This window comes from Myxocyprinus asiaticus, chromosome 4, assembly GCF_019703515.2.
Source record: "Myxocyprinus asiaticus isolate MX2 ecotype Aquarium Trade chromosome 4, UBuf_Myxa_2, whole genome shotgun sequence".
Classification (NCBI taxonomy): domain Eukaryota; kingdom Metazoa; phylum Chordata; class Actinopteri; order Cypriniformes; family Catostomidae; genus Myxocyprinus; species Myxocyprinus asiaticus.
In genome coordinates this window covers 38235565-38257327 of record NC_059347.1, presented here as the reverse complement: position 1 = coordinate 38257327, position 21763 = coordinate 38235565, and the positions used below count along the sequence as shown (strand labels likewise).

The window sequence follows — 21763 nt, the reverse complement described above, 5'->3', positions numbered from 1 at the left end:
AATTAGTCACAGATTAAAATTAAATAAGTAAATAAAATAAAAAACTAAATTTGAATAACCTGTGTATGTGGATTTAAAGCAAATTCATTTAATTGTTCTTTTGTTGAAATAAAATGCAGTAATCCTAAGAGGTGTCTTTGATTCATTCAAAGGGGAATTATAACCCAATTTAAACAGCAGCATATCACCCTGCAGCTCTTGCCTGGTTACCAACTGAAGCTATGTAAGGTTGAGCCTGGTCAGTATCTGGATGGGAGACCTCTTGGGGAAAACTAATGTTGCTGCTGGAAGAGGTGTTAGTTAGGCCAGCAGGGGGTGCTCACCCATATGGTCTGTGTGGGTCCTAATGCCCTAGTATAGTGACGGGGACACTATATTGTGAAAAAGCACCGTCCTTTGGATAAGACATAAAACTGAGGTCCTGACTCTCTGTGGTCATTAAAAATCCCAGGACACACCTTGTAAAAGAGTAGGGATGTAACCCTGGTGTCCTGGCCAAATTCCCCCATTGGCCCTTATCAGTCATGGCCTCCTAATAATCCCCATCCATGAATTGGCTCTATCATTCCACTCTCTCCTCTCCACCAATAGCTTGTGTGTGGTGAGCGTACTGGTGCACTATGTTTGCCATCTCACCATGCAGGTGGATGCTGCACACTGGTGGTGGTTGAGGAGAGTCCCCTGTTCCCTATAAAGTGCTTTGAGTGTAGTGTCAGAAAAGTGTAACGTTCATTCAATTTGCATGATTTGAAATTTAGCCATATTTAATCACAACAAGTACAGTAATTCACACAAGATCATTTGACCTGATACTCTGCTGTTCACTGTTGTGGTTTTCACTTTCAGTTTTGCACATGATGGAGGAAACCTACATTTGCATGACACGACAGCAAACCAACAGTGATGCAGCAGTATTTGTGAAGGGGTCTCAGAGACACAACAACAGCCATTGCTTACATTTCAGCTCTTATCTTTAAGACATGTCAAAAGGTAGGTTGTGAAAAAGTTTAAAATCTCTGAATTTATCTATTTTGCAAGTACAAACATATGTGCATATATTCAACTTGGCCTTTTTTGTGTGCCAATCCCTATATATTATAGTCCTTTCCTAAAGTGCACTCTAAAAAGTGTATTCTATTACAATAATTTCTTCTTCTAAATGATAAAACACCCACAAAGATCAAGTTCGTGGTGAGAACATGCAGCTCAGTGTGGAGCAGCTGCTTCAGATATAGCAGAACAGGCGTGCTGCACTGCAAAGACTGGCCATCCGAAATGTACCTGTACCTGTTGGTGAAAGCTGGCAAAGACAAATTGGGACTGAATTTACAAAACCTTATTTTACAAAGGTAAGTGATGCTATGTAAGGCATTTTTGTACAATTGGTATAATGAAGAACAAGAAAATGAAGTGGAAAAAAATAAATACAATAAAAATACAACAAATAAATAATACAAAATATGTTCCTGTTTTGGTTCTTCTTTTCCAGCTTATGTCATTTGTTACAATGGAGAGGAAATGCTTTACTGTCTATCCCAGCCCTGAGCAGGTGTTTAATTGGACAACTTTGTGTGCTATTGAAGATGTAAGTTCCTTACTGAAAAGGAAGAGATATGTAAAAGGTCAGTGTTCCTATTTTGATAAACACTATAGGTATTTGGTTCATTATATTTGTTTACAGGTAAAAGTGGTCATTCTTGGGCAAGACCCCTATCACCATCCAGGTCAGGCCCATGGATTGGCCTTCAGTGTGCTGAGGCCTAAACCTCCTCCCCCAAGGTACTTCAATGTACTGAACTATAAACTACTGAACTAAATACAATTTTCATCAGTCTGCTCTCTAAAACGTCATCATTTGTTGACATGCTTGGGTATTCACTGATTTCAGTTTGGAAAACATATTTATGGAGCTGAAAGAAGACATTGTTGGCTTCCGGCACCCAGGTCATGGAGACCTCACAGAATGGGCCAAGCAAGGTCAGTAATCAAACAGATCTGCTTTTATCAGTGATCCATCAAGGAGTTTACAAGGTGTTACATGAGCAGAGAACACTCTTTTGCATTACCCTTATGATGAGACTAGCTGATCACAAGTTTTTGTTGTGTTTTGGATGACTGTCCCCAGCTTGGAATGCATGTGTTGCCTACAGGCTTCTTCTCTAGCTGAGCCAGCAAGACTGTCTTGGTCAACCAGCTTCAATAGAAAGGACAAGCTGGTTGACCAGCATAACCAGCAGTTTTTGTTCATGGAAATTAATGCTGGCACAAGCTGATCTTTTCAGCATAATTTTATCATGGTCGGTTTCCATTCTTGATTCTTCATTTATGATGCTGAGCATTAAAATTGAACGAATTGACAGAATTTTCATTTTTATATAACCTATCCCTTTTAGGTAACATTTACAGTTTAGATAAATGTATTTAAGTCATAGACGTAAAATAAAGTAGGTACATACAGTAGATGGTAGAGCATGGCGCTAGCAATGGCATTGGTTCGATTCTCAGGGAACTCACATAGTGATATTGTTTAATGTATATATCTAATTGCAGACATTGATAAATATATACCATGAATGTACCAAGTAGCTATGGATAAAAGTCTCTGCCAAATGCATAAATGTAATATATTGTGTTAGAGGTGAGTCTATCATGCTCAGGAATTTTCTTTCTTTTGTCAGGTGTTCTGCTGCTGAATTCTGTGTTGACAGTGAGGGCTCATCAGCCCACCTCTCATGAAGGTCAAGGCTGGGAGCTTTTCACAGATGCTGTGGTCCTGTGGCTCAGTCACAACCTCAGTGACCTGGTCTTTCTGCTCTGGGGCTCATATGCTCAGAGGAAAGGCAGAGTGATTGACAGGGTAAGTTACTGGAGTCAGAATTTATGAGTTTGAGAATTTATAAGTTTGAGACAGAAGTTTAAAGAAATGTCTGATTGGCTGTTTTCAGAAACGTCATCATATCCTTGAGGCTTCACATCCATCACCGTATTCAGCACATTTGGGCTTCTTTGGATGTAGGCACTTCTCTAAAACTAACATGTTTCTCAAAGTATCAGGAAAGAAGCCAGTTGATTGGACAGCTCTCTAAAATAATTATGTTTTTTTACAAATGTAAAGATTTCTTCAACAAATGGCTTCTTCAATGTCTATTTGTGAAACAGAGCAGTTATGCAAAAAAAAAAAAAAAAAAGAAAATAAAGATATTCCATTACAGGTCAAAAAAGTATGTTTAATAGTAGTTCTGTATACTGTGGGACTCTTTGTGCAGTTATGAAAAATGGTCACAGAAGCCCTGTTGTACTCTTAATTTTGCCTGAGCTTGAAATTATCTACAATCCAGTTGTTTTACTGCAAATAATTATATGACTTGTACAATAAACGCATAAAATATTGTGTACTGTATTTATTGCAATTTCAAAGACATCAATGTAATTTTTTTTCTATACCAAAAGCTACACCTCCAAAATCTTGAATTTAAAAACTTTGTTTGAAAAGTTCATTGAGTACATCAAAATATTTAATTAAGATGTAATTGTTAGTATCAAGAAGAGTGACTGTCCAATTATCATGTAGGCTTATGGTTGGAAGCACAATCTTAAACACCTATAAACGGCATAAACTTAGATATGAAACATTAATGATATTACTGTAAACTAAGATATTCACAACAAAAGCAATGTAATTTTCGGCAGAAAAGAGTATTAGAACATTGTCTATATCTGCCTTCAATTAAAGCCATTTGAATGCAAAGTCTGACAAATCTGAATATTTCCATAACTTCCATCAAAGCAATACACATTTTCATATACTTGATTAAATTGCCACACACACACACACACACACACACACACACACACACACACACACACACACACACACACACACACAGACAAACACACACACACACACACACACACACAAAAATACAATTTATATATTTAGACTGTGAAGTCTGCCTTGAGCATTTGGGAATGAGGCCAGTCTCAAACTAAAAAAATAGGACACTACGACAACCCATGCAGAGTCTGTTCATAGTGGGATGTCCATTAATCCAGGTGATGCAGCCATAATAAGCAGTGTCCCACTTCAACTCTTCTTGGACCTTGTCTTTTTCTAACGCTGGACACCAACGTGCATAGACCTCTCTATTTAAATCAAACGAAACAGGACGTGACTTGTCATCCTTTTATTAAAACATGTACTCCATGCACACAAAGGTAAGGTCTGCTGAATGCATATGATAAAACTTGTGCTGTAGTGAGTGTGCAGCATGTTTCTTGACACAGGACTGCCGACCTTAACCTATTTAATGCTGTTCAAAGCTTGTGTTAGATACAGAGAGCCTACTCTTCATTTTTTTATTTCAGAATTTATAATTTTAATAATATTATCATTATCTCATGCTTAGTTGTTTTAATATCAATTGGTCAGCACTAACAAACCCAATGTAATTTCCATAAAGCATTATTTTATATACATGTAGCATGGCATGCAAATGACTTTGCAGTTGTCTACATTTTGTGCATACTGTACATTAAATAATGTATTTGACCTCAAACTAAATTTGTGTATGGACTAGCAATATCAAACACTGCAACAAAATTACCTGCAATGTTTATACACATCTCTTACCATGACGTACACTATGTTATCTTTGTAGGATCTATACTGTCCTGGTTGATGTTTTTAGTTCCTTTTTAACTGAAGTCTCCTGTGTTAAGTTACAAGATAGCATCTGTTTAAACCATTGTATCCATCTGCACCACCAACTTAAAAATGAGGCCGAAGGTGGATTAAGGGACACTAATTAGGGCTGTGAATATTAACATGGCCATTTTGTGCTATACTGTGGAATTTCTGACCTCTTAGGTTGTGCAGTGATTCCACGGATCATTTTAAACCCTGATATCCTAACATTTCAGGAGTTCTGTAGATTTTTTTAATAGTAATTACATTTATTTGTTAGCACATCGTACCAAGCTGTAATGGGAAGAATGACAAACCATCATGTCTGCTAAAATGAATGAAGTTCATTGCTTCCTGTGCTGTATTGTGTTAATTCCCATAAAAGTCTAAATGAATTTAGGTGTTCTGAAGCCAGGTGTGATTAAAAGTTAAATGATGAGTAATTGTGTGGACTTTACCTTTACACAATTGTGGGTTAGTTTGGAATCAATACTACGTTTTCTACTCCTGGGTCATTGGACAAGGCATCAGAAATATTTGCCTGCTAGTAATGCATATCTGAACCTTTCTTTAAAGCAGAAATATGTAAGCAGAAGCGTCATCTTGGGATGGATGGTGATGATGTGGGTGGAAGAGGTCATGGTCACATTGATAAAGGCGCATCAGAAGTATTCTTGCAAGAATGCTCAATTTGAAATGTTTGATAAATGTTTTAATGTGATGTAGTTCAAATACGTACAAGTGGTTACAGGATGATGAAAACAATCATGTTGCATGCTTTGTGATAATAAAAAGTTGCTGCATTTATAGGAATATCTTTCATTTAATCATTTAGCAAACACTTTTATCCTAAGCAACTTACAAATGTGGAAAATCACAGGCAATTTATCACATTACTATTCTACAACATTTGCCATACCACAATGCCAAGTTCTGATAGTAAACCAGAGTAGAACGCACATGCAGAGGTGTACATGTAGCTTGGTTGCTGTGATGCTACATATCACATCATTTCACCTTATTAATTAACTTATTAATCTTAAGACATGAAAGTAAAAATACATGAGCAAAGTAAGTAGGGCAACTAAGTCGTTTTCCATACATCACCTGAGGAAGGCTACTTGCACTCTATTACAATCATGAGCTAAACATCCACTAACTCAGTTTCCATCAGTGCCTCTATACTGACTGTCTCGGCAGTGGGAGCAATGTAAAATGGGAGCAATTTTACACCAAATGGGCTATGAGCCACGTGTTGGTGAGTGGGTAGTAATTAGCCGAAAACGGATCCACCTAATCAAAGATCAGTAACTGGACCCCAATGTTTTAATTTTGTGCAGAAGAAGATAGGTGGGAGGGGAGGGAACAGGGTGCTAGCTCAGGTTTCCAGAGCCTTGTGTTACACGTGGTGGGGCAGCGGCCACTGAGGTGAGGCGCTGAATGAGACCTTCTCCTGCTGCCCCTCCATAAAACATTCATCATCTTAGAGCAGCCAATGAGCTCAGTTCATTAGTGGCGCTCAACCTAAATTGAACTGAATTTATTTCATGAAACTCGAAAAAGAACCAGAAACTTGTGAGACATACAGAAGATAAAAAAAGAGGAGAATATTGTTTTGGAGCTGAATCACCCTAGACCTGTCTTCTACTGGTCTAATGGAGTGTCCATCATGCCAGGGCAAACTGGGCACTGAAGGCCTTTCACACTACTGAAACTTGAACAAATACTAGGAGGTTAAAGATTCATCTAATCTGGAAACCGGAATGGATACTGAGGTAATTCAGGAATGTTTTGTATACTAGTGCAAATGTCAGAGAGGGGGAGAGAGCTGTTGACATAATTATGTAAAACTGATGTCTTATGTCGTCTGTCCTCAGGGGGAAAATGCTTATTTACACAGTAAAAAGTGTCAATCTGCAGATGTAACCTTAAGGAACTATTTCTGCAAAATCAAAGCCATACAATTTGCTTTGTTGGTGTAACCTAATATATTTAGGTTGATTCAGTGATGTTAAAGAATACTTTTGTCTTAAATAAAACCAGCTCATTTAGATGTTACCACATGAAACGTGTTTTATTCAAAGTACTTTGCCAGTACTTTTACCACAAAATTGTTCTAATAAGATAATGAAAAGAAAATTTTACTGTAATTTATTAGGTTTGAACATACTGAAGTAACAAGACTTTGAGTATTATTTTGTCAGATTTTTTTCAGAAGGAAGTTTTAGGGAACTTTTGTGCAAATGTATCTAAACGGTCATTATGAATGACAGTAAGAGTAAGTAGAAAACTTTTGCATATTTGGTCAGTTTTATGCGAAAGAATAAACTGATAAAATGTTAACCTAAAACAATTTGCTTCATGTTGTAACATTTAAATTAATGTCACTGAATCAACCTGAATAAATTAGTTTACATGAACATCAGGAAGAAATAGCTCCTTAGGTAACAATTACAGGTTACAATTTTTTTATAGTGTAGACATCAGTTTCAACAAGATAAATTACAATTTGACAAGTTTTTGTGTCATGAGTGTTGCAGAAAAATATGGGTCAATGACCAGAAATGAGCTCCACCTCTTTCTGAAGTCTTAAGCCATACTGAGCACAGGGATCCTGTGACATACTGGAGAGTTTTGGGACAATAGACTGGCCTCTCAGATGATGGTCAGTTTGCCAGGCAGATAGGCTTTCCTTCTCCCTCCAAATCAACCTAATGAATATCTCACTCCAAATAACACTGACACCAAAGTGGAAATCTAATTCTAATGGAAATTAACTTTTTATTTCATTAGTTCAGATCTGATTAGTTGATGAAAATATCAGCAGGCTCCACTTGTAAAATATCAACTTTTTTTTTTTTTAGGGTTTGATTTCTGAATGTCTCTTGAATTTCATTGGTTTTACATTAATTCTCAGCCAATAATTCACCACACAAAACACATGGCACAAACCTTGTTTATCCTTGTTACAAGTGAACCTATTTCATATAGTCTTGGTTGTATTTTCTTTTACCCTACATATTATCGTTGGTCTTTGCGGGCAAGGACATTTCACGCAACCTGTCCATGTTCACATCTGATGATCTGCCTAAGTGTGCTAGTTAGTTCCTATAAGTAACTGATGAATTTGCCCTAAAATACTATAAAGTTTCATTGGATGTAGGCTACAGCTTTTGATGTCAACAACTAAATATATGAGAAGAGTTTGCTCCCCATTTTAAAAGTTGAAGCTTATTTATTTTGCTTGTTAATTGCATTTTATCTTTTGCATTTAGCATTGTTTTTCCCTGCTGTTTGTGCCCTATCAGAACAGACTTACGATCCATTTTGAGTCATGACCCACCAGTTTAGGCACACTGTTTTGAAGTAAAATTCTGAGAGACAAAAGCAGTTGTATAATCCATCTCTTCTTTAGAGGTAAACAGCATCAGTAGCATCAGACGGGAGCTGTAAGTTTAGTTAGTTTTTGTATGTCCTTGACATTGGCCCAAATTGCATCCCATGACAGGAACGGAGAGGAGCCCTGCAATCTAGGATAGAAATAGATTTGCCCTTACGTTTTTGAGAACCAAGAAGATAGGGCTATTCCTCACAAAAGGTTGAGCTTTCCAGGATGCAAGACAAAAAATCCATAACAATTTCTTTTTCAGGCAGATGTTTCTTGTCACACACATACACAGACCCCTGTTTTCTTAAAAAACTTTTTTTTTATTAATGATTTCCTGTGGTGGAAGTGGTGAGTGTGATATGACATTGTTTCCTGTTGTACTTGAAATAATCACAGATGCTCTTTACAAAACTGCATGAGATAAAACAGTTCCCACCAGGGGCGGAGCCAGGGGGGGGTGGGGGGGTGTTGAAGCCTGGCAACATCATTGGCCACCCCATTCACATCCGCACCTCTCCGTCCCAGGTGTCACTGTATCCACTCCCCTCTGTTTTTGTATCCACGCCACAATATAACACACACACCCCCCTTGGCCACCACAGACTGATCGATGGCACCTGCCCAGCCACCCCTGTGAAAAAATCCTGGCACCGCCCCTGGTTCCCACATTAGTAAACAGAGAAATATCTCTGCACTGAAGGTAAGGACTCCCACTTTTTACCATCTTTGTCATATAAATTCTTTATATATATATATATATATATATATATATATATATATATATATATATATATATATATATATATTTATTTTTTATTTTTTTTATATATACATTTTTGAAATAAAGAACACAGGTGTTTAGGTCCAAGACAATAGGCCTGTCATACAAGAGGGCCAGGAAAGTGCATTGGTTTGTGTGAATTATTGTGGAGAATTGTGGAATTAAAATTATTCTTGATGTGAGTCCTGAAAAAAGCGGGTCGGTGCAGCAGTCGGTACTTTCTCTCTTAGAAAGTATCCACTGTTTTCTTTTTCTTTTTTTATATAACTTCCGAAAATTATTTATCCTTTGTATGTATTGCTATTTTTGGTATTTACATACTCTGTAGGCACAACAGGGCAATTGACTACAGTATATTCAAATGTACTGTTGCTGTGAGGGAATGATTTTGATGTGACTGCTCCCAAACTGTAAAGAATGGTAAAGAATGTTAAAGAACAGTAATTGCATTGCTAAAACAATGAGTTGCACAGGATATTTGGATAGTTGTCCATGTAAGTCAGGAACTTCAAAGAATCCACAGTGAATGTTGTATGTTAATTTACCACTTCAAATATTTCTTACACATTTCAACCAAAAAAAAAAAAACAAACAAACAAAAAAAAAACTACAAGTTTACTATTTATTTCTAGTAATAAAGATTAAACTTTACCATAATCTAGTGAAGGATTTTTATTCATTACCACTGCAAGTGTTAATGTGTATAAGCCATTAATGTCAAATAATAACCAAAGGTTCACCATATAAACTGCCAGTAACAGCTAATTTTCCATTGCCAAAGGTTTTCTGCAGGTTCACCATCACCGGTGAAGCGCAATAACTGCTAATTGCTGGCAGTTATTTGTGGGAAACTATTTACCATATATTCACTGTTTACCCTAAATAAGGCAATTATATTTTGTAAGGAAAAAAAAAATCCGAATTCAAAAATGTATACCTACAAAAATAGTTGTAACTGTAAATTGAGATATTCTCTTGTAATAAATCTTTTTTGATCAAAGCTGATAATTGTTGTGCCAATTATGTACATATTTTATTTTATTTTATTTAAGACCATTTACTGTACCTCTTTCCATATATATATATATATATATATATATATATATATATATATATATATATATATATATATGTACTACTGGTCAAAAGTTTTGAAACATTTAAAAATCTTTTGATCTGAAGACGTATGCTTAAATGTTTGAAATTAGTTTTGTAGACAAAAATATAACTGTGCCACCATATTAATTTATTTCATTTCAATTTAATAATAAAAAAAGAAGTTTTTGAAATTGATGACTTGGACCAAATAATAAAGAAAAGCAGCCAATAAGTGCCCAACATATAGATGGGAACTCCTTCAATACTGTTTAAAAAGCATCCCAGGGTGATACCTCAAGAAGTTGTTTGAGAAAATGTCAAGAGTACATGTCTGCAAATTCTAGGCAAAGGGTGACTACTTTGAAGATACTAAAATATAACACAGTTTTGATTTATTTTGGATTTTGTTTAGTCACAACATAATTCCCATAGTTCCATTTATGTTATTCCATAGTTTTGATGACTTTACTATTATTCTAAAATGTGAAAAAAAAAATAGTAATAATAATATATATAATAAAGAATGAGTAAGTGTTTCAAAACTTTTGACCGGTAGTGTGTGTGTATGTATGTATATATATATATATATATATATATATATATATATATATATATATATATATATATATATATATATATAGAGGACACAAAAAATTGGATTTTATCAACATGCAAGCCAGACATCCTTCCTGGTTGTCAAAAGAGCAGGGTGGGCACCATTTTCAGTGTTGATTGATGAACGTCCCACTTCATAGACTGTGCAGAAACATTGAAAAACAATTCAGGTTAGATAAGGATGGCTGGGCTCAGAAAGTTTATTGGTTCATGACATACTGTTGACAGGATTTGTTCAAGGGCACATCCAAACAGTGAATAAAACAGTGATTGCTGATAAATTCATATTCCTTCATTTTTCTTTTCTGTGATTAACAGAGTTTAGAGGAGCGTTGCCAGCGGATTCTTCAGGACATGGAGGGCTCTCTCACAGCCCGGGACCGGGTGGGCATTCAGGACTTTGTGCTGTTGGACGCCTACACCAGCGAGACCGCGTTCATGGACAACCTCAGAAAACGCTTCAATGAGAACCTCATATATGTGAGTCCTACACCTACTCCTATGACCTCTTAAGAATAGATTCTTGATAAAGGCTTAATATAATGGCAATGCAATATCCAGTATCAGTGTTACTTTCCTTATTGTGATGGAGAAGAGAATAATGTAGACTCTCAAGCTGAACACAGGTCACTGAACACAGGTACTACGTGAAAATATCCTCTATAGTTTTAATTAGACTTGTCGAGTGACTGGAAACTTTGCTGATGATTCAGCAGTGAGGACTACAGTTCAGTCTATTTGAGGTCATGAAGGGCACCTTACAAAGAGAAAACTCAGAAACTGCTGAGACAGTCTTTTTGCCCTACAATCTTTCTTTGACTTAAAATGGTTTATAGTTGTTGGCAGATTGTCCCAGAAGAATCATATTTCTATTTAAGGGATAGTTCACCCAAAAATGAAAATTCTCTTATCATTTACTCACCCTCATTTTGTTCAAAACCTGTATGACTTTCTGACTTTTTTTTTTACATTTCTGAAATGTGCATGTTATTGTCTTTCTGCTTTCAATTAGACCTACATTGGCACCCTACTGGTATCAGTTAATCCATATAAGGAGTTGGGTATCTATTCCAAGAAACAAATGGACATTTACATGGGAGTCAACTTTTTTGAGCTGCCTCCTCATATGTAAGTTTGCCTATATACATAGAGAAATGCCATGTACTGTTTATTGTTAGCATTGACTTCCTTCTTTTTTCTTATATGTGTTTTACTTTAAAAGATCATTAAGATATGAAGACAGTGTTTATTTTAAATGTGCATGTTAAAGTATTATTATTATTATTTGGCCTCTCAGATTTGCACTTGCTGATAATGTTTACCGGACCATGATTAGTGAAACAAACAACCACTTCATCCTTATCTCTGGTGAAAGTGGCGCAGGCAAGACTGAGGCCTCTAAGAAAGTACTGCAGTTCTATGCAGTGAGCTGCCCCAGCACTAGACAACTAGACAACGTGAGAGATCGTCTCCTTCTTTCCAATCCAGTTCTGGAGGTCAGAATTCAAGCTTTTTTTTATTCGAAAAAGCTGCCATTTTTTTTAAAAGGATAGTTCACCCAAAAATGACAATTCTGTCATCATTAACCACCTTAATATTGTTCCAAACCCAAGTGCACTATCTTCCATGAAACAACAGAGAAATGTTAAAGAATGTCAATGATGCTCTTTTTTTTCATACAATGAAAGGAAATGGTGACTGAGGTTGTCAGTCACTATCATTTGCCTAACATCTCGTTTTGTGTTTCATGGAAGAAAGACATGAGGGTGAGTAAATAATGAAAGAATTTCATTTTTGGTGAACTATCCCTTTAAAATGACAGTTGAAAACATTGAGAACTAGTACAGCATAATATACTGTAATAGAAAACATTGTTGTTTAACCTCTCATTTCTTCAGGCTTTTGGAAATGCCAAAACCCTGAAAAATGACAACTCAAGTCGTTTTGGAAAATATATGGACATACAGTTTGACTATCAGGTAAAGTCAGATTCAGACAGACGTTGAAATATTGAAAGCTTTCTTTTTAAATGTAAACATATGCAACTTCTTTCAGGGAGCTGCAGTTGGTGGCCACATCTTAGGCTATTTACTTGAGAAGTCAAGAGTAGTCCACCAAAATCATGGAGAGAGGAACTTCCACATCTTTTATCAGTTGGTTGAGGGAGGGGACAATGAGCTTCTTCGCTGGCTTGGGTTGGAGCAAAACTGTCAAAACTATCGCTATCTGATTCAGGTAAGAAATGCAAATATTATTTTAAAGGCCTATTACATTTCCCAAAAGTAAAATATATTAATAGACATATCGGGGATCTGTGTAAAGACATGTATTATGTTTATTTAATATACATTTTGTTGTTTAATCTCTACTTTCTCAACAGGGTGAATGTGCCAAAGTGAGCTCCATCAATGACAAGAGTGACTGGAAAACGGTGCAAAAAGCTCTTACCATCATTGAATTTAGTGAGAAGGATATAGAGGTAAATTGCGCCAAATGTAATTGAATTGGTCCTACTGAATCCAATACTACTGTTCATCAACTAGAACACGTGTCACAATGAGTCATTATAAAATTACTGGCCAATTAACCTATTTAAGGCTTGAACTACAAGGACTGAGATTGAAGAGCTTGCTAGCAAATTAGAGAAAACTTACTTGGGCTATGTACTTGATATACTGTATTCTTTTGTCTGAGATAGATTAAAAACCTAGATGAGGGACTCATTTACATGGGACCAGCCTGTTTAATGAGTAAAGACTTAAGATAACTTACATTATATCAATTAACTAATGAAATGGTATACTCAATATGGTCATAGACAGCCACTTATGTTGTCCAAAACACTGAGGGCTAGTTTTAGAAAGAACATAAAGAGAAGTCATTGTTTAATGCTTGTGTTCCTTTATCGGGTCCTTTTTCAGAACCTGTTTGCGATCATTGCCAGTGTCCTTCATCTTGGCAATGTTCATTTTGAGGCCAGTACCATGGGTTATGCCACAATAAACAGCAGTGCAGAAATACAGTGGTTGTCAAAGGTATGGTCCAATGTCACTGCTGTAAAACTTTAGAATAATTGTACAAAATAAGTTTAAGGGTTTAAACTTAAAGGGATAGTTCACCCAAAAATGAAAATGTTCTCATCATTTACTCGCCCTCATACCATCCAAGATGTATATGACTTTCTTTCTTCTGCAGAACTCAAACAAAGATTTTTAGAAGAATATCTCAGCTCTGTAGGTCCATACAATGCAAATGAATGGTGACCAGAATTTAGAAGGTCCAAAAAGGACATAAAGGCAGCATAAAGTAATCCATACTACTCCAGTGAGAGAAACAGGTTAATATTTAAGTCCTTTTTTACTATAAATCTCCACCTTTGACCAGCCCTAACCAGCAGGTGGCTGAATGTGAACGTGAAAGTCACTTCCACACCTGAATGTGAAAGTGTAGATTCACAAAAAAAAAAAAAAAAAAAATTTAAGGACTTAAATATTTATCTGTTTCTCAACCTCACCTATCATATTACATCAGAAGACATGGAACTAACCACTGGCATCATATGGATTACCTTTATTCTGCCTTTATGTCCATTTTTGACCTTCTAAATTCTGGTCACCATTCACTTGCATTGTATGGACCTACAGAGCTGAAATATTCTTCTAAAAATCTTAATTTGTGTTCTGCTGAAGAAAGAAATTCATACACATCTGGGATGGCATGAGAGTGAGTAAATTATGAGAGAATGTTAATTTTTGGGTGAATTATCCCTTTAAGTGCAGATGTGTTGTTTGTTACTAAGTTTCTTTTCTTTTCTTTTTTATCAGTTATTGGGCCTCCCTTCAAACATGTTACAAGAGGGTTTAACTCACAGGAAGATTGAAGCCAAAGCAGAGGAGGTGAGGCTTAATACTATTTTCAGTTTGCTTGTTAGTATTTACCTTCTTGCCAGAAACTCACAAACTTTAGAGCTTCTATCTATGAAAAGTAAATACAACATTCACCGTGGCCCAAATATCAGTGTATTCCTTTACGTACAAATACTTGATAAATAAATTACCTATTGCTTATGGTTACTCTTGATTAACTGAACACATCTGCAATTACAGTGGACTTGCTGAAAAAAGAATTATGTTTAGTTATTACTGTAATTGTTACATATTGTATAATTTCCATTACATGCCTTTCTGGTTATTATTTACAAACACAGTTGTTATGAACAATTAGTATTATGTAGTAAAGGAATGACAAAGGAAAACCATTAAAACAATTATTCAGAGTTGGAATATTTAACATCTCAAAACATTTTGTGATTCAGAAATCCATGATTGTCTGGTATTAACCATTTTCAGGTTCTAAGCCCCTTCACTGTTGAACATGCAAAATTTGCCAGGGATGCACTAGCCAAAGCCATCTATGGCCGCACATTCACATGGCTTGTTAATAAGATTAATGAATCACTGGTAAACAAGGTGTGTATGGTAACATGGAATTAATAAATACTGCTTTTTATAGTGGTTTATAAAAATACATCAGTTAGTCATTGGATTAGCAGATTATCAGTCTATTAAAACTTTCAATGCAGGATTCATCCAGAAAGACGGTGATTGGACTACTTGACATCTATGGATTTGAAGTATTTGATGTGAACAGGTGACACTGAAGCATTACACACAGAATTTGATCTGTAGGGAATTATTTGAAAAGGTTTTCTTCTATAAAAAAAATAAATAAAAAAAAATTTAAAAAAAAAAACTTTTAAAAGGGGATGAACAGTTCTCAAAACCAATTACCATTTTAACATTAAAGTGTCAGAAAAAGCCATCTAGACACATCTTAAATAAATGGCCATCTAATTTATGTAGAAACACACTACACCCATGGCATTTGCTCTGTTGCCTTGTATTTGTAAAATATTCAGTAGTTCGATGGACGGACGGACGGACAGACAGACAGACAGATAGACAGATAGATAGATAGATAGATAGATAGATAGATATAGATAGATAGGGGATGGATAGTCTGTCTCTTGATTTTTATTATGTGTATGATTTGGTAGTTACTGGTGCTTTTCTCCACAGTTTTGAACAGTTCTGCATAAACTACTGCAATGAAAAGCTTCAGCAGCTTTTCATTCAGCTCACCCTCAAATCAGAGCAGGAGGAGTATGAGATGGAGGGAATTGAGGTGAGTCAAAACAATGCAACATAAAGCATTTGTTTAAAATGCATTTCATGGCAGTCAGAATCTAGTCTATAGGGCCATGTGTAGTCCTAAATGTTCCTAAAATCTTAAAATACCCAGACTTATCCTAATAACTTTTTCATTCAAATATATTGTACTGTATATTTTCTCCATGGAGCATTTTCACTGGTGACATTGTGTAATATTATATTCTTTACCTCTCTTAAATAGTGTTAAAAAAGTACTCATCTGGTGACACGTAAGATCTCACCTGTTGGTTTTCCATATTTTCATTGATAATTTGCCATGTTTAACTATTTCAGTGGGAGGCGGTGCCATACTTCAACAACAAGATCATCTGTGACCTGGTGGAGGAGAAACATAGAGGCATCATATCAATACTGGTGAGAAGCAGATTGACATACACATTAAGTTCAAGAGCCTGGTGAATAAATAAACTGTTTTTATGATGACATGTATCCCACAATTAAAGGATGAAGAATGCCTGCGTCCTGGAGAGGCCACAGATTTTACATTTCTGGAGAAACTGGAGGAGAAGATGTGTGGTCATCCCCATTTTGTCACGTGAGTAACAAGTACTGTATAACCTTTTTAATTCCACTATAAATTATTTAATTTTATTATTTTAATGCTATTACAGTTTGAATGATTTTATAACTAAAAATAAATCTTCAAAACTAATATTCAATGTGTAGATTACAATCAAACTAGAATTGAAGCGCTGTGGCAAACTAGAATTTGTAATGTAAAAAGAAAAGTTAATAGTTAAGGGCAGGAATTCTTTTGAAATGCATTGTATTTATTTTATTAATCACATTCAGTGTATTTCAAATTCTGCAGGCACAAATTGGCTGACCAGAAAACACGCAAGACCCTGGAGCGAGGGGATTTTCGTCTTCTACACTATGCTGGAGAGGTCACTTACTCTGTCACTGGTTAGTTATACACTACTAACGGTTTTAAGATAAATATTAAGACTTTACAAACATTTCCTTATCTTGCCCTGTATGATTTCCTCACATCAGGATTTCTTGACAAAAATAATGATCTGCTGTACAGAAACATTAAAGAGGCAAGTACCAATGTCGCACAACAGCATGCATTTTTTTTTTTGGCCAGTCATTTCCCGGACTGAGACATAAAGACATAAAAATATTTGTTATTGCTGAAGGTTATGCGGCAATCTAAGAACACCATTATCCAGCATTGCTTTCCTGCTATAGAACCTGATGGCAAGAAAAGACCTGAGACGGTATAGTAAAACACATTAAAATGACAATTCATAACAGCTTGATCTACAAATCTGCAGACTGTTTGAGTAGTTCTAATTGAAAACCTGAGAGTCACTCATTATTCTGAAAACGATCAAAGATGAGATTTATGACATTATTTCCTGCTTTAACTGCATTCAAACTATTCCAGCACTTTAATATACAATACAGACATTACAGAAATTGTGGACTTCATAGTGACCTGGGACATTTTGACCAGGCTTTTGTTTACAGGTGGCCACCCAGTTTAAAAGCAGCCTTGCAGGCCTCACTGAAATCCTCATGTCCAAGGAGCCATGGTATATACGGTGCCTGAAACCAAATCATTGCAAGCAGCCAGGTGAGCCTTTCACTTCACACCTCTGGTTAGTGGTTTTGTCTGCTGAATCTTTTACAAGACAGTGCAAGTGACCTCTCTCTCACTCATCTTACCTCAGGTCGCTTCGATGATGTCATGGTGAGACATCAAGTCAAGTACCTGGGGTTAATGGAGCACCTGAGAGTCCGACGTGCTGGATTTGCTTATAGGAGAAGATATGAAGTCTTTCTGAAAAGGTGTTTGTGATGGTTTTGTGTGTCCACAAAAAGTCAACTCAAATGCGAAAGGATTGTTTGCCATATGCACATTGGTGATGATGTCCCATTATTGCTGCCTATTAAAGAAACCCCCATGAAATCAAAATTAAAATTTTGTGGCTTGTGGTCCATGTAAGTTAGCTTTGAGTCTTTCAATATGCTAGTTAGTATACTCCTAAAAGTTGATAAAATTTACTTTTATGGTGACTCATTTTGCTCTACACAGATTTTTGTCAAATCATATGCTCACTAGAATGAGAATGTCCCTTCCTCTAATACCTCCTGCTACCAACTAGCAAGTAGCAAATTATGGTTCATGCTGTGGCACAACTAAAGCCTATTGGCTATTTAAACAAAATAAACAAGCCCTTCAGTATGTCTCATTCAAACATCCTGTATCAATAGAAAACATGTCAGCACAGGAAAGAACACTTCACTTGACAAACGATGTCATCGGGTCTGTAAGGTAGCTTTTCAAATGCTAGTGAAGAATTTGATAACATAGTGACTTTGTTACCTCTATTCTGTGTTGATCTAGATGAACTCATTGTATCAGACACTTGTATTCATTCTCACTTCTCACATCTGGGCAAGTAGCTACTTGACAAATGTCCATGTTGATCTTTGCAGATATAAGGCTCTATGTCCGGACACATGGCCACACTGGAAGAGAACACCAGCAGAGGGAGTGCAGCGGCTAATCAAACATCTTGGCTACAAACCAACCGAGTACAAGATGGGAAGGTACAAACTATTGGCCTATTGCTATGATACTATATGCTCTTCCTTCAGTACCAGAAAAGATCAGCTGCCCCTGATGTTTACTGAAATAAACAGCATTTTTTATTTTTTCCCTATTTTTTTTTTAAGGACCAAAATCTTCATTCGCCATCCCAGGACTCTTTTTGCCACTGAGGATGCATTTGAAGTCTGCAAGCATGAACTGGGTAACTAAGACATTGTCCGGTTGATATGATAATATTTAACCAGAGTTGTGTTTAACATCTGATCTGATTAAAAAAGCTGAGATCTCCTTAGTGGGATAGTTCACCCAAAAATGAAAATTCTCTCATAACTTACTCACTTTCATGCCATTTCAAATGTTTATAACTTTGTTTATTCTGCTGAACACAAACAAAGATTTTTTAGAAGAATATCTCTGCTCTGTTGTGAATGGTGGCCAGAAATGTGAAGGTCCAAATTGGACACAAAGGCAGCCTAAAAGTAATCCATATGACTCCAGTACTTAAATCCAAAAATATCATAGGTGCGGGTGAGAAAGCGATCAATATTTAAGTCCTTTTTTAATATTAATTCTCCTCCCTGCCTAGTAGGTGGCGATATGCACGACAAATGTGAATCACCAAAAACAAAAGAAGAAGAACTCTTTGGAGAGAAGAGCGCTTAGGAGGGCTGTTTGAAAATGGAGATTTATAGTAAAAGGACTTAAATATTGATCTCTTTCTCACCCACACCTATCATATCGCTTCTGAAAACATGGATTTAACCACTGGAGTTGTATGGATTACTTTTATGCTGACTTTATATGTGTTTTGGACCTTCAAAGTTCTGGACACCATTCACTTGCACTGAATGGACCTACAGAGCTGAGATATTCTTGAAATCTTTGTTTATGTTCAGCAGAAGAAAGAAAGTTATACACTTTTGGGATGCCATGAGGGTGAGTAAATGATGAGAGACTTTTCATTTTTAGGTGAACTATCCCTTTAAGAATCTTTTGGAGCAGCAATGCCTATTTAGACCTGACAATATGCCATTGTTTGCCTCTCTAATGTATAATTGACTGTACTGTATGTACAAATTTGGGTTTTATAGCCAATAGCTTAAATTGTCATTGGTAGGCTGTGTCTCCACATCTCTGCAATTACTTTTATCTAAAATTCTTCTGTTACAGCCACAAGAATTCAGGCAAAATACAAAGGCTATAGGGTGAAAGGAGACTACCTGAGGCAAAAAGAAGCAGGTATCAAACATTTCTGGCTTGGAACAGTTTGTAGAGTTATTGAGAAAAACACAACATCACTCTTAGTTCATTTTTAACAGCTACCAAGATTGAGACGTGTTGGCGGGGCCTTCGAGCCAGAAAAGAGAGAGAAAGAAGAGCCTGGGCTGCGAAAGTCATCAAGAAGTAAGAAATAATGTCAAATCCCTCTCTGTAAAAGATATTAGTTTTCACACATAAACAAAGTGAAGCTGTTTGTACAGACACAGAACAGATCTAAAATCTGAATATATGAGAAAAGTGATCACTGACCAGTGAACAAATAACTGGTCAAAGCAGTCTTGCTTAATCATTCAATCAAGTTGCTTTTAATTATTTACTTATTTGAAAGGGAAAAGGTTATGTCTATGTCAAGCATATGATATTAGGTCAGCCTGATCTCATGAACATTACATGACCGTGGCAACATTTTTGGAAAACGTAATTACTTGCTTCTTTACACGTTTCACTGCAGTTAAATGGTGTTGTAATCAGACAAGGTTTTTAAAGGGATAGTTCACCCAAAAATGTAAATTCACATCATGTGATTTTTGGAACTACAAAGGTCTGATCACCATTCACTTTCATTGAATGGACCTACAGAACTAGAATATATACAGTATATATATATATATATATATATATATATATATATATATATATATATATATATATATATATTTGTTTTTTTTTGTTTTTTTTTTATAAAAATCTCTGTTTGTGTTCTGCTGAAGAAGAAAGTCATACACATCTGGGATGGCATAAGGGTGAGTAAATGATGAGAGAATTTTCATTTTTGGGTGAACTATCCCTTTAAGGTGAATATTAGATTGAGGTTTTAATGAGTAAAACATACCTCCCTAACCTAAAACTTTAACCTAAACCTAACCAATAGTGTTCTAAAAGCAAATGAGAGGTGAATAAAACAGGTATCCTTACCCTAAACCAACACCTAAACCTAACCGATATTGTCCTAAAAGCAAAAGCGACATGAAAAGCACATTTTCTGAAGCAAACACATTATTTTGTGTCGCTTCTATGACTATTGTCTCACGTGTTAGCTTGTGTGCTTGGCTTGGCACAAACTGCAGTCTTCCAAGTCTAAATCCCAACACTCTATCAGGTGAGCTATACAGACACTATTTACATCGGAGAAAGTGTGTAAATGTAGGTCGGTCTGTAATACAAACGTAAAAATGTTTCGTTTTTGAAATGCGTTGGAGTAAAAGAGTTTCAATGTCATAACATAGCAGTGTGTGAGTAATAGAGCAAAAAGTAAGTATTTATAAAGTCACAATCAGCCATTGTAGACATTATTTGTGTGAAAGTGAATAAAACGCACAGATGATGTAGCGCCTCTAGTGTTAATTTCATCCAGAAACTGTTGTGAAACTTAGAACGCCGCACGTAAAAGTCTGTTTGCAAAAATTTAGTTATAGTAGCATTTTCCACCATCGGGCCGAACGGTTCTGAGCATGGTACAAAATGATTACAGTAGCATTTCCCCTTGAGCACGGTTCACACGGCACAATTATGTACCGTTTTCGGACTGGATTTCTCAGCACGGTTAGCTAACCATGCTGGTGGGTTGGCTTTAGTATGTGGTGCCTTGTTTAGTGTATCTCCATGATTTTATTATAATGGTTTAAAATTGTAGCCAACATTTATTTTTCTATGCCTTTTTCATCAGGGAAGTGGATTACTAGTTCATTTAAACTCAAAATACATCAATACATTCTCAAAAACTATTTTAATATAATACTTACATTCTATTTTGACAATGATGATGATGTTTTTAATGATGTTGATGAAGTTTTTAAACTACTGTATACAAATACAGGAGACTCAATCATCAATTTGTATGAATATACAGTAGATAATTAAGTTTAATGGAGCTATTAAACAAAGGGCTGGGAGGAGCTTGCTCATCTAATCTGCCAGTTAACCCACAAGATATATAAAGCCCAAAGTATACTTCGGTACAGGATGTGTGACGCAATTCTCATCATCAGCAGAGTGCTCGAGCACTCATTTTTCTAACCACACTAATTAGTGTGTCCAAACTGTGGCAACACTCACGTTTGAGCCATTGTTATCATGAAGATGCGCTAGAAGAAGATGTAATAGCCAGTAAACTATAGGAGAT

The 21763-nt window shown here is 36.0% G+C and overlaps 2 protein-coding genes across 2 annotated transcripts in view; both read left to right on the top strand.

The window, feature by feature from the left end:
- Positions 1-925: 925 nt before the first annotated feature.
- On the top strand, positions 926-3304 carry LOC127439622 (uracil-DNA glycosylase-like). The gene is made up of 7 exons (XM_051695825.1): positions 926-990; positions 1180-1349; positions 1490-1585; positions 1682-1779; positions 1889-1977; positions 2679-2857; positions 2946-3304. The coding sequence occupies exons 3-7, from the start codon at positions 1493-1495 to the stop codon at positions 3084-3086; spliced, it is 600 nt and encodes a 199-aa protein (XP_051551785.1). The 5' UTR covers positions 926-990; positions 1180-1349; positions 1490-1492; the 3' UTR covers positions 3087-3304.
- Positions 3305-4150: 846 nt separating this feature from the next.
- Positions 4151-21763, top strand: part of LOC127436507 (unconventional myosin-Ih-like) — a 30421-nt gene continuing 12808 nt past the window's right edge. Inside the window, exons 1-23 of the mRNA XM_051690736.1 lie at positions 4151-4215; positions 10885-11046; positions 11579-11694; positions 11864-12062; positions 12465-12545; positions 12622-12801; positions 12947-13045; positions 13488-13601; positions 14391-14462; positions 14916-15035; positions 15149-15216; positions 15645-15750; positions 16071-16151; positions 16241-16332; positions 16609-16703; positions 16794-16840; positions 16940-17020; positions 17274-17379; positions 17477-17594; positions 18246-18359; positions 18486-18562; positions 19531-19599; positions 19680-19764. Coding sequence (XP_051546696.1) covers positions 4195-4215; positions 10885-11046; positions 11579-11694; positions 11864-12062; positions 12465-12545; positions 12622-12801; positions 12947-13045; positions 13488-13601; positions 14391-14462; positions 14916-15035; positions 15149-15216; positions 15645-15750; positions 16071-16151; positions 16241-16332; positions 16609-16703; positions 16794-16840; positions 16940-17020; positions 17274-17379; positions 17477-17594; positions 18246-18359; positions 18486-18562; positions 19531-19599; positions 19680-19764 — 2303 coding nt within the window. The 5' untranslated portion in view covers positions 4151-4194. The remainder of the gene's footprint in view (positions 4216-10884; positions 11047-11578; positions 11695-11863; positions 12063-12464; positions 12546-12621; positions 12802-12946; positions 13046-13487; positions 13602-14390; positions 14463-14915; positions 15036-15148; positions 15217-15644; positions 15751-16070; positions 16152-16240; positions 16333-16608; positions 16704-16793; positions 16841-16939; positions 17021-17273; positions 17380-17476; positions 17595-18245; positions 18360-18485; positions 18563-19530; positions 19600-19679; positions 19765-21763) is intronic.